This window comes from Rhinolophus hipposideros (assembly GCF_964194185.1).
Source record: "Rhinolophus hipposideros genome assembly, chromosome: 12".
Taxonomy (NCBI): Eukaryota; Metazoa; Chordata; class Mammalia; order Chiroptera; family Rhinolophidae; genus Rhinolophus; species Rhinolophus hipposideros.
In genome coordinates this window covers 438,787-454,420 of record NC_138058.1, presented here as the reverse complement: position 1 = coordinate 454,420, position 15,634 = coordinate 438,787, and the positions used below count along the sequence as shown (strand labels likewise).

The 15,634-nt window shown below is 43.4% G+C and overlaps 1 protein-coding gene across 1 annotated transcript in view; it reads left to right on the top strand.

The window, feature by feature from the left end:
* The window catches only part of VWA3B (von Willebrand factor A domain containing 3B), a 159,280-nt gene that overhangs the window by 118,662 nt on the left and 24,984 nt on the right, over nucleotides 1–15,634 (top strand). The window contains 3 exon segments of the mRNA XM_081068257.1: nucleotides 8,215–8,333; nucleotides 10,797–10,847; nucleotides 15,056–15,260. Coding sequence (XP_080924383.1) covers nucleotides 8,215–8,333; nucleotides 10,797–10,847; nucleotides 15,056–15,260 — 375 coding nt within the window.

Below are 15,634 nucleotides of genomic sequence, written 5' to 3'. Positions count from 1 at the left end.
CTGTCACCATGTACCAAAATTAATTCAAAATGGATCAAAGACTTAAGCATAAGACCTGAAACAAACATAGAAGAAAACATAGGTACTGAACTTGTGGACCTTGGATTCAAAAAGCATTTTATAAATTTGACTCCAAAAGCAAGGGAAGTAAAAGCTAAAATAAATGAATGGGACTATATCAAATTGAAAAGCTTCTGCACAGCAAAAGAAACCATCGACAAAATAAAGAGGCAACCAACTGAATGGGAGAAGATTTTTTTAAACAGCGCCTAAAATAAGGGGCCAATATCTAAAATATACAAGGAACTCATATAACTTAACCACAAAAAAAACAAACAACTCAATTGAAAAATGAGCAGAGGACCTGATGAGATATTTCTCCAAAGAGGACATACAATTGACAAATAGCCTTTTGATAAAATGCTCAACATCACTGATCATCAGAGAAATGCAAATGAAAACCACAATGAGATATCACCTCACCCCAGTCAGAATGGCTATCATCAACAGGACAAATAGCAACAAGTGTTGGAGAGGCTGTGGAGAAAAAGGAACCCTCATACACTGTTGGTGGGAATGCAGACTGGTGCAGCCGCTATGGAAGGCAATGTGGAGGTTCCTCAAAAAATTACGAATAGAATGACCGTGTGACCCAGCAATCCCTCTCCTGGGTATCTACCCAAAAAATTTGAAAACATTCATCCATCATAAAGACATGTGTGCTCCAATGTTCATTGCAGCATTATTTATGGTGTCCAAGACATGGAAACAACCAAAATGTCCTGCGATAGATGAACGGATAAAGAAGTTGTGGTTTATATGCACAATGGAATACTATTTGGCGGTAAGATGAAATAGGACCATTTATGACAACATAGATGGATCTTGAGAGTATAATGCTAAGCTAAATAAGTCAGACAGAAAAAGTAGAGAACCCTATGATTTCACTGATATGTGGTATATAAACCCAAAAGAACAAGACAAACAAATTAAGGAACAAAAACTCATGGACATAGACAATAGTTTAGGGGTTACCAGAGAGTAAGGGGGGCAGGGGCTCTAGTAGAGAGTAAACGGGGTCTAATATATGGTGATGGAAAGAGAATTGACTCTGGTGAACACACAATGTGTATAGATGATGTGTTACAGAATTGTACAGCAGAAATCTATGTAACTTTACTAACAATTTCACCTCAATAAACTTTAAAACAAAAAAAAGAAAAAGAAAGAAAAATTAGAAAATACAGAAAAGTGAGAAACAATAGTTATGATTCCACTATATGAATCATTAGTGGTTAGCTGACCATACCTTCTTCACTACATGTATATCCTTTGTTCTTTGTTTTTGTTTTATCAAAATGAAGTCAAACTGAATATACTGTTTTGAACCCTCATTTTTACTCAACAGTCTATTGTGTACATTGTTCCATGCCAACAGATAAGTATCTGTTATATCATTTTAATTGAAATTGAAATTGAAAAAAAGAATCTTTTATTTTCTAAAAGTTTAGATTGAAAAATGTGAAATGTAATCTACACTGTAGTCACTAACATATTTTCATGGGTTTGTGAATGATCTTATCTACATACCTCCTTGGCAGTTAATTTTGTGGCCCTGCGTCCATTTTGTTCTTTGGAAACTGGAGATATTTCAGTTTGAAAGCAGATGTTTAATCTTTAGCACTTGGCAGTTTATACAAGTGCATTACCTATAAAGCCACGGCATCTGTATTCAGAGTTCTCCCTCCGGGATACACATGCCTGTTGCATGCCATTACACACATCCAGTAACACCTCTCCTTGGCCAACCTGGCAGTAAGCTCTGGGGTACTGATTGGAAGAACTGATTTTTTGGGGAAAACGTGAGGTTGGTCAGTTTAGTCAGGGTGGAACAATAAATATATAAACACCAGTCTTACACTATTTTCTCATTTTCAAAATGTGGGATTGCTTACAAAGACAGAATGTTGTCAGGTAGAATTCTTCCTATAGTACTTTAACAACTAGTAGCTGTGTGCACAGTTCCATATTCTGCTTTCTTCATTTAGTGTATGTTGTGAACATATGTCCTTGTAATGACCATTTTGGGATGAATTTTACTAGTTGCACTAACATTCAATAACATGAATTACTACAATTTATTTAACTATTCCCTCCATTGTTGGGTAGTTTACTTGGAATTTTAAGTGTGTGTATTTTTCTGTATATTTGCTGTCACTCAGAGCAGTAACATTAAAAAAAAATATTTGCCAATTGTTATGTGAAAATGGTATTCCATTTTAATTTTATATTTTATTTGAGAATCATTTTCTTATGCAAGCTAAATATCTCTCTTAAAATTTTGTACACGTTAGTCATATTATTAGCAAACACAGCTTTAAAAATAGCAGTTACACTCATCCTGTGCCTCCACCAAGAATTCAAACTTCATGGAATCTGAACTTAATTATGTTTTATAACAAATAAAGATCAAAAATTTTAAGCCTTGGCCATTTTAATTCGTATATAGTTTTGATCTTTCATGTATTCAATAAATGGTTAGTTTGTACATGCATTGTGCTAGAAACTAATTTTTTAAAAGGAATAAAGACCTAAAGAGTTCAGTGGAGAGGAAAGCCATACAAGAACAGCCATTCAATGTATGTGTCTGTACAGGGCTTGAATGAGAAAGTATGTAGAGGGAGTGCCTAGCACTTGGCAGAGAGTAAAGAATAAACACTATTATCATCATGATAAGACTATTGGTACAGGGTATCTCTGGTCTAACAGTAAGAAAAATTCTAACAGGATTAGCACAAATTGGCTGTCCATGAATTCTAGCAATCTCTTCTGTCTTTATAGTCAGTGACTCTCCCTTCCTCCCTCCCTCATAGTTAAAATCTTCTCACAATTTGGTAAGACTTCTAGATTAACCTCAATAGAATTGAGATAGGTAATGCCTTGAGACTCCCTTTTGCTATCAACTATTATCTAGAAGGGTCTCTCATTAGTTGGTTACACTTGATTTTCATCCTAAGAGATAATAAGTACCATTCTCAAAGGAGGTGTGATCGTGTGGTTTTACTCCCCCTCAGACAGTTTCTCCATTAGGTACACTCTCCTCCCCACTTGCTTCCTGACAGCCACTGGGCGGCCATGATTCTGATCTCCCACGTCCCCTTGAGAATGCCCCTTTTGACCTCATAATCACACTAACTTTGACATCATAAATAGAATATCCCATGGGACCTCCACGTGACCACCATGTTGTAAAAACTAAGACCACGAACTGAAGGTGTGGAGTATGACTTTGTTTTTCCCTAAATCTCCCAGCACACGAACCAGACGGAACAGATTTGAACAGCTACCACACTACAGTGCAGTATGGCCACACAAGGCATGAGATCCAAATCCACAAAAGAGGGAAGTAGAATGTTAAACCATGAGTTTTCTTTAAGTACGCTAAGTCAGGGGTTAAGCTGACCATGGTGAAATGTGATGAGGCCGCTAAATAGTTTGTGCTGTTGATCTGTAACTGAGCCGTAAGTCGGCAAGCTTGTAGAGCTATGTATCGACTTCTGGGGGGCGGCGTGTGCCCAGGGGGGGTAAAAATGTAAGCATCTTTCATTTTGTTGAGATTGATTTTTTTTTTCCCTCAGAAATTTTATGTGATATGTAGCTCTATTTTGAAAAATCTTTTTTTTTTTTTTTCATTTCTGCAAGCTTCATTCTGTTTTCAAAGTCCAGTTGACTCACCTTTTAACCCACTGTTCTGGCTCCTTCTCTTTGATAAAGATTGTTAGAAGTCACATGCTGAATTCATGTGTCTGATAAGTAGTAGCAAGGTTTGACTATGCAGCCTATTAACTTCATTTCTTTCTCTTCAGTTTCCTAAATCTTTGCCAGTTTTCTTGTTTGTTTTGGTCTTGATGGTTACAAGATTAATGTACATAATTTTCAATGTCTGTTTTCTCCAAGATAGATTTTATTTCATTATTTAAAATATTATTTTTCCCCATCCATTTCTTCTTATGGCACTTGATAGCTCATAAGTTAATTTCTTCTCAAGTGAATTGGCATTTTGATTGTTGATTTAGTCAGCTATCAGTTTTGGCATTTTTTTTGGGGGGGTGTATTTTGGAATACACAATTTGGGGGTATATTTTAGTGTGCGAGCTCATTTTAACAAGATTTTTTTTAAATCTGCTTTTTTCTTTTTTCTCTTGTTTTGCGGTTGCCTAAATCTACTTACTTGAGATCCCTTCGTTGGCATTTAGAGCTATTACTCCAGGGTGACACTGGAATATTACAGATTCCAAGGGTGGCTTGCTTTCGTTCTTGGTTGTGAGGCTGCGTCAGTGTCTTCTCTCATTAGGGCAGTCATTCTTTAGGGGGCAGGCCACCCTCACACCACTGCTGGCTTCAGGCACGGAGCCTGAGTGGGGCATGGTCCCACTTGCTTTCCAAGAGGTGAGCTTCCACTGCCTCTGCCATCTTTGGGCACAGAGTCAACCAGCCCACAGCTTCAACCCCACTTACTCATTCACAGTTCTGTTCAACTTTTTGTCTCTAAAAAATCTCTTTATCAACCACTCATCTTTCTTTGTCCTTTCTTCCTTTTTTATATGCATTTTTTCCTAAACAATAATAACTACAATACAATTTTTTGTATGATTTTGGAGGCAAGAGAGAATATAAGAGTATGAACTATATCACCTTGATTGAAAGTAAAAATTTACTTCTTAGAAACAACTCCCACATTTCCAAGATGCCTACATACTCCTTGTGGTTGGAATCAGGTACAATTTTGAAATGATATAGCTTACAATTCTCCTGTTAGACCTTATTTTTCTTTTTTGTTTAAATACTAAGATATAGAATATGCCCTTTTGTGAACACGTATTTATTCATTTATCAACAAATATTTGTTGAGGCCACACTATATGGTGTGCTCCAGGCACTGCTCTAGGTGGTAGGAATACAGTAGTGAATAAAACAGTTTGTCTTCTGATGGAACTTGTATTCTACTAGGAAGAGCTAAGCAATAGGCAAACAGGTAGACGTATATTACAAATACTGTTCATTCAGATGGCCTGGAATCAGAGGCATCCCCTCCCAGCAGCCTATTCCCCCCTCCTCCCCAGCCCCTCAGCCTCCCACCCCCCAACCCCCTGACCTCCCTTCACCTCCCTAACCCCCACCCTTGTCACCCCCTCACCTCCCTACTCATCCCCCACCCCACTCACCCCCTTCACCTCTCCCACCCCCCCACTCCTCCACCCCCACCTCTTCACCCCCCACCTCCCCTACCCCCTACCCCTCACCCTCTTCACCCCCCCCTCAGTCCCCACCCCCCTCACCCCCACTCCTCCACCCCATCCCCTGGAAGTAAGCGGTGCAGGCAGGAAGAACTCAGAAAGATGCCCCCCTTCCTGGTGCCCTGCTGTTCTTGTAGAATGTGGTTACAAAGTAGTTTCTTGATCACCAAGCTCCTCGACCTGAATTGTAAGAACCTCTCATAAACCGATAAGGAAAATGGTCAAAAGATGTTAACTCTCATCAGATATTCTCAGAAGAAAATCAAATGTGGAATAAATATATTTATTTTTAGATGTTTAAGATTAAAAGATGTTTAACTCAACTAGTAATTGACAAAGTAGCAACAAGATACAATCTCTTATGGGTCACTCTCATCAATTTGACAGAGGCTTATGAAAATAATATTCTTGTCATGCGGGGCAGCCTGCGTGGTCTCTGTTCCCGCTCCCCACATAAGAACGCAGGACATGGTGAGGCCAAAAAGGAACACCCACGGAGCCATACGTAGGGAGTCACACCACTATATTCTCGCTGGCGGCTGGGTTGGAGGAACAGGAAGCAGGAGCCACACTGTCCGCAACCCTCACCGCTCCACTTGCAGGCTCAACCATCATCCTCTTGCTAGCCCCCATTTTTTTTGCTAGTGTAGCCACAGCAGTTATATTAGTGGCCAATGGCTCACTGATTACAGCTGACGGCCAACTAGCCACAGCTGATGGCCATCTGATCACAGTTGATGGCCATTTACTACCTGAGCCAGCACCTTTCTATGTGAGGCCGAGAGCCTGGAAACTGCTTTCTGGGGTTCTGTCCCCACACTCCACCCCTACAGGGTCTCGCCTCACAATCTACACGACAAGTGTCTTCCACGAGGGGCCCTGTGCGAGGAGCCTGGAGGTGAATGCAATATCCTGGACACAGCCAGGCTCTCTGAGCACAGCCAGGGTTTCTCAGGGCACCACCAGTCCTTCTGGGCACAGCCAGACTTCCTGGGCTTCTTAGGGTACCACCTGTCTCCCCGGGCACAGCCAGGGCCTCTCAGGGCACTGCCACTCTCTCTGGACACAGCCAGACTTCCTGGGCACAGACAGGGCTCTCAGGGCACTGCCACTCTCTCTGGGCTCAGCCAGACTTCCTGGACTCAGCCAGGGCCCTCAGGGCACCGCCACTCTCTCTGGACACAGACTTCCCAGACACAGCCAGGGCTCTCACGGCACTGCCACTCTCTCTGGACACAGACAGACTTCCCAGACAGACTTCCCAGACACAGCCAGGGCTCTCAGGGCACTGCCACTCTCTCTGGACACAGCCAGACTTCCTGGGCACAGCCAGGGTCTCTCAGGGCACTGCCACTCTCTCAGGGCACAGCCAGGGTCTCTCAGGGCACTGCCACTCTCTCTGGGCTCAGCCAGACTTCCTGGACTCAGCCAGGGCCTCAGGGCACTGCCATTCTCTCTGGGTACAGCCAGACTTCCTGGGCACAGCCAGGGTCTCTCAGGGCACTGCCACTCTCTCAGGGCACAGCCAGGGTCTCTCAGGGCACTGCCACTCTCTCTGGGCTCAGCCAGACTTCCTGGACTCAGCCAGGGCTCTCAGGGCACTGCCACTCTCTCTGGGCCTCTCGGGGCACTGTGCTGGAACAACAGCGGCTCACTGTCAAGGTGCTCACATATTCTCGATGGTTGCTAGTCAAGACACAAAAGCAAACATCCGCCAGTTCCACTACATGGTGGTATGTTCCCAAACAGTCAAGCGTCCATTAAATTAGGGATGGAAGGCAATTCCCTATAGTCAATAGTCATTCGCCAGGGCTGTCCTGGGGGTGAGGGATGACCTTGACCTCACCCTCATCTCCCAAGGAGGACCCAGCAAGCGTTTCCACCTGGGACTACAAGTCCTGCATCCGGGCTGCCTCAGCAAGCACTTCCCAGCCCACAGGGCTGCAACGACCTTCACTTTCTCTGGCTTATGCTGGTTGGGGAACCGTCCACGTCTTCCCACCCCTCCACGGGGGTCTAGCTCTCTGGCAGCTGCTCCTCCTGGTTTTCCTCAAGACTCACGCACAAACTGCTCCACCGCACTTTGGAGAGCTTTGGCCAGCACCATATCCTGCCGACTACGCCATGTGTCACACGGGGGACCTTGCTCGCTGCGCCATTTGTCATGCGGGTCGGCCTGCGGGGTCTCAGCTCCCGCTCCCCACATAAGAACGCAGGACATGGTGAGGCCAAAAAGGAACACCCACGGAGCCATAAGTAAGGGAGTCATACCACTATATTCTCGCTGGCGGCTGGGTTGCAGACACAGGAAGCAGGAGCCACACTGTCTGCAACCCTCACTGCTCCGCTTCTCTGCAATCTGTGACCCGCACTTCGCCATGCTAGCTACAATCCACTCTTGCCAGCTCAGCCACCATCTACTTACTAGCTCCCATTTTTTCTGCTAGCGCAGCCACAGCCGTTATATTAGTGGCCAATGGCTCACTGGTTACAGCTGACGGCCAACTAGCCACAGCTGATGGCCATCTGATCACAGTTGACGGCCATTTACTACCCGAGCCAACTCCTTTCTATGTGAGGCCAAGAGCCTGGAAACTGCTTTCTGGGGCTCTGTCCCCACAATTCTGTTCTGACTAGTTTCCTGAAACAGTTTTGTGTGTGTGTGTGTGTGTGTGTGTGTGTGTGTGTGTGTGTGTGTTGGTGATTTTTAAAATATATAGTTTTCAGAAGGAAAAGGCCAGTAATGCTATTTCTGATTCTTATCTTTCTCTTAACGATTTCTATGCTTTCTGCCTTTCTACAATTATCATATGTTGGTTTTATAATTGAGAAAACCTACCATATAACCATGTAGATCCGTTTTTGAAGGAACATGTTAGCCTAGCAAATGACGCTTCCCTTTGGTACTGACGTGTAGGTGTTCCCTTTGGCACATGTGTGCAGCGACACAAACAAGATGACATTAATTAACCCCCAAGGAGTCAAGCTCAATATCTACAAGCAAAAGGTGGAACAGGCAATTAAGTCCTATGAAAAGTGAGTATTACTTCCAGCTGTGCCTAATGGCTGTGGAGTTTGTTTTCTCTTGTTTTAGCTGAGATTATTTCATCTGGAGCAACTGTCTAAACTTGTTCATAGGAAAGTCAAACTCTGCAGCAGCAGCAGCAACAAACACAGACACTTCTGTGTGCCAGGCGCTCAGGGCATCACCTACGTGTACCCAGCAGAATTCTAAGGAAACCGTCTCTCCTTTCCAAAATCTGTATACAACGCATGTTTCCACGAGGTCTTTAAATTTCCCTTTAGCAGAGTAAATTTGGTCATTTCAGTGCCTAACGTTCTGTAAAGTGACTACTAAAACTCCCCAGTAGTGAGATAATGGAGGTAATATAAGTTCGTGCTGTTATATAAGCCATTTTTATATCAAGATCAAAAAGAAGATCAAGTTGACTAGAGCGAATATTGCCCTTTTAAATGGTCCTGTGTTAGTGCTGAGATAGGGGCCCTTTCTCAGGGGCGCAGATGACCCAGCCTCACCCTGTCCTAGCTCTCTTCTCACTTCCCCTCCCCACGCCCAGCACTTAATTAATCCCTGGTGCACAGCACTAATTGAAACCAGCCCATGGGTGGCAAAGATGAAATAAAGCACGTGAAAAGTAGCAGTGTCCCCAGCCAGCACATACTGGCCTATCGTCACTGCAGTGTGTCTAGTGTGTGTTCATAAGACGTATGAAGTCTGCCTGCTGCCACGTGGGGCACACAGCCCGGCGCAGAGGGGGCCTTCTCCACCTTGCTTATCGTAGGCCTCTCACGACCTCCTTTCACATGAGCCTTTTCTGCTGCCCTCACCCAAGAAGGGAGGCTGTCTTGCATGAGCTCCTTCAACCATCTCCATGGCTCCCAGGATTTCTCTGAGTCTTTCTCGGCCCTTCACTTCTCTCTTCTCTCCCAGGCAGGATGAACTCTGTCAAGACTCACTTGCCCATGGGCCTGAAACTGCTCTGTAGCTGGCCCCTCACACTGCAGCTGCCCCTTCTGTGCCTCCCTTGCTCCAGGCACACCTTTCCTTGCGTCCAAGCTCTGCTGCCCCTCTTCCTGTCCCCCCATCCCCTGGACTCCCTCATCCCTTCTTGCCTTGGTACCAGTGACCCCCTGCAGAGAGGCCTTTCCCCTGTGACTCTCCACCACCCACCCTGTGTGCAGCCCTGAGCACTCACAGCTTCTGCACACACCTGTCTGTCCCCTGCGAGGATGTCAGATCCCAAGGGCAGGAGCTTGGCAGCTTTGCTTCCTCCTTTGTCCTCTCTTCCCAGCAGCTGTCACTATATGCATATTTGACTATTGGAATTTAATTTGAATTTGATCTGATGCAACTTTAGTCAGACCCCTTCTCCATGCTCTCACCGACCTCACAGTAGGGGATCGGGGCAGAATAGCAGCCCCCAAAGTGTGTTCCCAGAGCCCTGTGCACTGGTGCCAGGGCCAGTGGTTAGAAGAATTCCTCCTAGAGAGTGACAGTATTCTCCCACCTCACTGAGGCAGGCCCTGGAGCGTGTCCTGGGCCCTGAACTCCGGGAAGCCTGATTTGGGTAACGAATAGTGTTCCCTAGTTGGGCTGGAAACTCAGAAACAAGCATCACTGATCAGTAACAAGAGAAGGAGCTCGGCCCACCCCATAGAGACCACTGACTCTGACTTCCTCTGGGCTTGACAGCACCTCTGCAGACATGTCCAGTGCTGACTTCTAGTCTCAGCATTGCCAACTACTGTGTTTCCCCCAAAATGAGCCGTAGCCGGACAATCAGCTCTAATGCATCTTTTGGAGCAAAAATTATAAGACCCGGTCTTACCTTACTATAATATAAAACTGTGTCTTTATAACGAAATATGATGTAATATAATAATATAATATAATGCCAGGTCTTATACTAATTTTTGCTCCAAAAGACGCACGAGAGCTAGCTGACTGGCTAGGCCTTATTTTCGGGGAAACAGGGTAGCTTGGGGGGAAGCAAGGTGCTTCTTTAGTCTGCCCCTCGAGGTGGCCTCATTTGGAAAACAAGGAGGTCAGGCATGTTGATTGCTGAAGTGCATTCCAGTCCTGTTAATGTAGGGCCCTCTTAATCTCTTCTGCTCTGAGAGTCCAGGCAGAGGAGTGCCTGCAGGGCACACCAAGGGCACACTTAAATTTTCCTTAGGAAGAAAAATCGTGGGTTTTTAGAAACACCTGCATGGGGAGATGACGAGGACCAGCTTGTTGACTGCCTTTTCTCAACCTGGGCTTTACCTGACTGGACTCAGAGCTGTGCCCTTTTTGTGTGTTTGCCAGGACTGCCACAAAGCCAAAGGCTTCCGCCTGGTGCAGAGGGAGGGAGCACACATATCCAGTCTCGGAACAAATGGCGGTGGCCCTGCAGTGCCCTTCACAGCCTCAGGTCAGCCTTTTGCTATGAAACCAAGAATTGATACTAGTAATTATTTCTTTGTTTTTTTAAACAGGCGCTTGAATAAAATTGTTTGGCAAGCATTATCTCAAGAAGAAAAAGAAAAGTAAGCCAGTTCCTCCTCACTTTGTGTGTGTGTGTATGTGTGTGTGTGTGTGTGTGTGTGTGTGTGTAATCCACATAACTGTTCTGAAGTGTGCAATTCAATGGTGTTTAAAATATTCAAAATATTGTGCAAACCACTACCTCCCTCCACTTTTAAAACTTTTTTATAACCTGAGAAAAAAAACCTAATACCCATTAAGTAATCCTTTCCCATTCTTCCTTCCCCTCCAGTCTGCTTTCTGTGTATTTGCCTATTCTGGATATATCACATGAAAGGAACAGACAACATGTGACCTTTTGTGTCTGGCTTCTTTTGCTTAGTTAATGGAAAGCTTAATGCTTTCAATGTTCATCCAATGGTAGCATATATAGTATTCATTCCTTTTTATGCCTCAGTAATGATCCATTGTGTGTATATACCAGTTTGTTTTTCCATTCTTCCATTGATGGATATTTGGATTGTGCCCACTTTGGGTTTGTTATGAACAATGCTGTAATACACATTCACATAGAAGTTTCTGTGTGGACATCATGAGGTATGATCAACAAATATGGTGAATGTTTAAATAAAATAAAATTATTACAGTAAAAGACACATTACCATTAATCCCCCTCAAAACACTCCCCCTTGCTTTGAACACACCTATCCCATCATTCTTGCCACTTTCTGAAGCAGCTCTGGAAGTCCTCTTTCATGAGTGTCTTTAGTTGCGCTGTCGTGGCTGCCTCGATGTCCTGAATCATTTTGACTTTGGGGAAGAGCCAGAGGTCGCACGGTGCCAGATCCAGTGAATAAGGTGGATGAGGACACACTGTAATGCTTTTATTTGACAGAAATTACTGTACCAGAAGTGAGGGGTGACATGGAGCCTTTCCTTTGTGATCACAAAATACAGTAAGTGCTGCTGCCGAGTGCCATCCAATGGAAAGGCAAGGATCTTCAATACAGAAAGCGGCGTGTTGAAATTTAGTAACAGTGTGAGACAAGTTTCAACTTATTCAGTGCAGTCAGTCGGATGTGAGCTACAGTTGAAATAAGGTTTGTTTTAAAGTGTGCCGTAAATCATTCTCCATCATAATAACACTCCATGTCACACATCGCTTCTGGTATACGGCAATTTCTGTCACATAAAAACATTACAGTGTGTCCTCATCCACCTTATTCACTGGATCTGGCACCTGCGACTTCAGGCTCTTCCCCAAAGTCAAAATGATTCAGGACATCGAGGCAGCTATGACAACACAACTAAGACACTCACGAAAGAGGACTTCCAGAACTGCTTCAGGAAGTGGCAAGAACGATGGGATAAGTGTGTTCAAAGAAAGGGGGAGTATTTTGAGGGCAATTAATGGTAATGTGTCTTTTACTATAACAAATTTTATTTTATTTAAACATTCACCATATTGTTTGATCACCTCATATATCTTCACTTCTCTGAGTACATACCTAGGAGGGCTTTTGCTGGATCACAGGGTAATTTTTGAGTAACTACCAAACTGTTCACCATGGCAGCGCTACCATTTTACACTCCTACCAGCAATATATGAAGGTTTCCCCACATCCTTGCCAATACTTGTTATTTTCTTACTGTTCTGTTTGTTTGTTTGTTTTCGTTTTTTAACTAAAGCCATCCTAGTGTGGGTGTGAAGTGATATCTCATTGTGGTATTCATTTGCATTTCCTCAATGATCAATAACGTTGGACGTCCTTTCTTGTGGTTGTCGGCCATGTATATTCTTCAGAGAAATATCTATTCAAGTCTGGCTCATTTTTAAATTGAGTTGTTTGTCTTTTTGTTGAGTTGTAAGAGATCTGGATATTCAACCTTTATCAGATATATGATTTGCCAATATTTTCCCATTCTATATATTGTTCTTTCACATTCTTGATAATTTTCCTTTTTGCCCAAAAGTTTTTAATTTTTAGGAAATCAATTCATCTATTTTTTCTTTTGTTGTTCACTCTTTTTGTGTCAAATTTAAGGAATCAATCCATTGGCAAATATGAGGTCATGAAGATTTACCCATGTTTCCTTCTAATACTTTTCTGGTTTTAGCTTTTACATCTGGGTCATTGATCAATTCTGTATCAGTTTTTATTTATGGAGTGAGGTTATCTCTATCTGCAAATAGAGATAGTTTTACTTCTCTTTTTCAATTTGTATGCCTTTTGTTTCTTTCTCTTGCCTAATTGCTCTGGCCAGAACTTCCAATACAATGTTGAATAACCGGGGTGAAGGGGGACATCTTGTCTTGTTCCTGATCATAAGGAGAAAGCTTTCATTCTTTCATATTGAGTAGGATGTTAGCTGTGGGATTTCCGTAAATGGAAATTTGTCAAACGCATTGTCTGTGTATTGAGATGATCATGTTTTGTTTTTTTTTCCTTTGTTGTATTGATGTGTTATGGTGTATTAAATCAACTGATTTTCTTAGGTTGAACCACCTTGCATTCCTGGGATAAATCCCGCTTGGTCATGGTGTGTAATCTTTTTAATGCTCTGATGGATTTGGTTTGCTACTGTTTTGTTGAGGTTATTTATCTCTATATTCATAAAGGAAAATGGTCTTGTCACATTCTTTTCTTTAGTATCTTTTTCTGTGTTGGCATTGGTGTAATCCTGGCCATCTTTTATTCCATCAATGGGGCCATCATTCCCTGTTTCTTTGTATGCCTTAGAACCTTTGGTTAAGTTTTGAGCATTTGAAAAAACAGACACCTCTCCCAGTCTTTATAGACTGGCTTCTTACAGGCTAGAGATTCTGGGGAACTCTCAACCCTTTTCTGGGGATATGTCTTCTCTAGGCTTATGTGTGTATGTGATTTCTCCAAGTGTGTGCCCCTGCTTCTTCTCAGCAGCCCATAATCTCTTGCTTCCCTGGCATCTGTCTTTGGTACTGTAGTCTTTCTGGTGCTGTAACAAGCCATGGAACTCACCTTTTTTCTCAGAGGTTCCTAACCTGATGTCTAAAGTATAGAGCCATTCCCATCAGTACTGAGTCAGATGAGACAGAAAGCAGTCTCCCTGGCAGTACCCCCAAGGCCAGAATGTTGGATGCATGCTCCCTCTTTTTCCCTCCCAAGGGTTTTAGGAGTTTTCTCCCAATTGCAGTGCATTGTGCCTGGGGAGGGGATGGGCTAGGCCAGGCAAAATGCACTTTCTTGCCCATTTCAGTGCCTGCTCTTCTTGGCTTTGTGGAACGCTGCAAGCTCTTCACTGGCTTCTGGAATTCTCACAAAGGCAATTTGGTCCATATATTGTTATAAAGTCGGTATCTCTGAGGGCCTGGGGTTTCTTATTTCACCATCTTACTTATGTCACTCCAATTCAGATTTTTAATAAGTTTTGCTCTCCTCTGGAGACAGGTTTGTTTGTGGATTGAGTCCTGTGGTTGTGCTGGGCTTACATTCTCCTCTCCCAATACCGTACATCTAAAGGAAATGCCACTTCCAGCAATTACAGAACGATAATTATGCAATACCTCCTCTCCCTCCCCTCCCTACCCTACTTTCTTTCTCCTTCCAGGAGATTCTGACCCCGAAATAGCTGGACTGGAACTAGAATCCCGGGCCTGGGCGACCACAGTACCCTGGCTCCCCGGCCTCTCACAGCTTGTTCACCAGCTCATAGACACTTTGGCTCCTATTCTTTGAATACGAAAACAATGAAGCCAGAAAGTTTAGGCTTACTTAAGCTTATAAGGAGAAAAGGAGATCAAAATAGCAAAAATGAGCTAGTAGAAGAATTACTGCAGTGAGGCAGATATTTGGGCTTTGTTTTGTTTTGCTTTGCTTTGTTTTCCAGAGTCACTGCTAGAGATAATTGTGTGAAATCTCTCTGAAGCTCATTCTTGGTTCTGCCAAACATGAGACCTGGGGGAAAAGGAATGGGCTCAAATTATGCCAAAACAAATTGTTGAAAAAAAATGGCGTGTGTATCAAATGTTCTTAAAATCAGATGATCAAATTAAGCGATGGGGGAAAGTGCCTACTGTAATTTACAGAGATGGTTCTTTTTAACTTGTGCAAGCTGTCAAAGTCCCCATGCACCAGAGGACATGGTTGATATTCTGTCAGTTGGTACCTAACATCTGCTTTGACAGATATTTCTCTGGAGAGGGTTTACCAAAATGCCATCTTTTCATGTTTTTTCTATTATGGTCTCTTTGTTTTTTTTTGTTTCATCATCTTCCTATTTTTTTTTAAAGGCTAGATGCAAACAAACCAATGAGGTACTTGGAAAACAAGGCAGCTTTAAATGAGGCATTAGAACGGTTGAATTGGCCCATTTCATTGAAAGAGCTGTCGATACTGGAAAATGAAATCCTAGCTGGAAAGATGTATGTTCAGCAAGCCCTTGAACTGCAGGAGGCGGCCAGGAAGGAGAATTATGCGAGCAGGGCACTCGGAGAGGTGGGTACCGTGGAAGCGTCTGTTTCCTGCCTCACTCCCGGTCACAGGTAGCTCCATCCCTGGGCTGGCCTTCCTTCTCTCTCCCACCCCATCACACCGATGTCTAAGTGTTAGCACCAACACAGTTAGGGGCCAAAAACTTTTTTCAACAGAAAGGAAATGCCATTTGGTTTTGCTATGGCCTTATTTTTTAAACAATTCATCTTTTAACTGCAAAACAAAACTAAACTGACGTATGCTGCCATGATTAAAAGGCTGACTTTGATATAAGCCAGACCAGGGTCCAGCCTCAAACCTGCCCCATAATCCCTATGTGATCTTGGCCAGTTACTCTGTCTCTCCAAACCTTAGTTTTTTACTTACAAAAAAGAAGT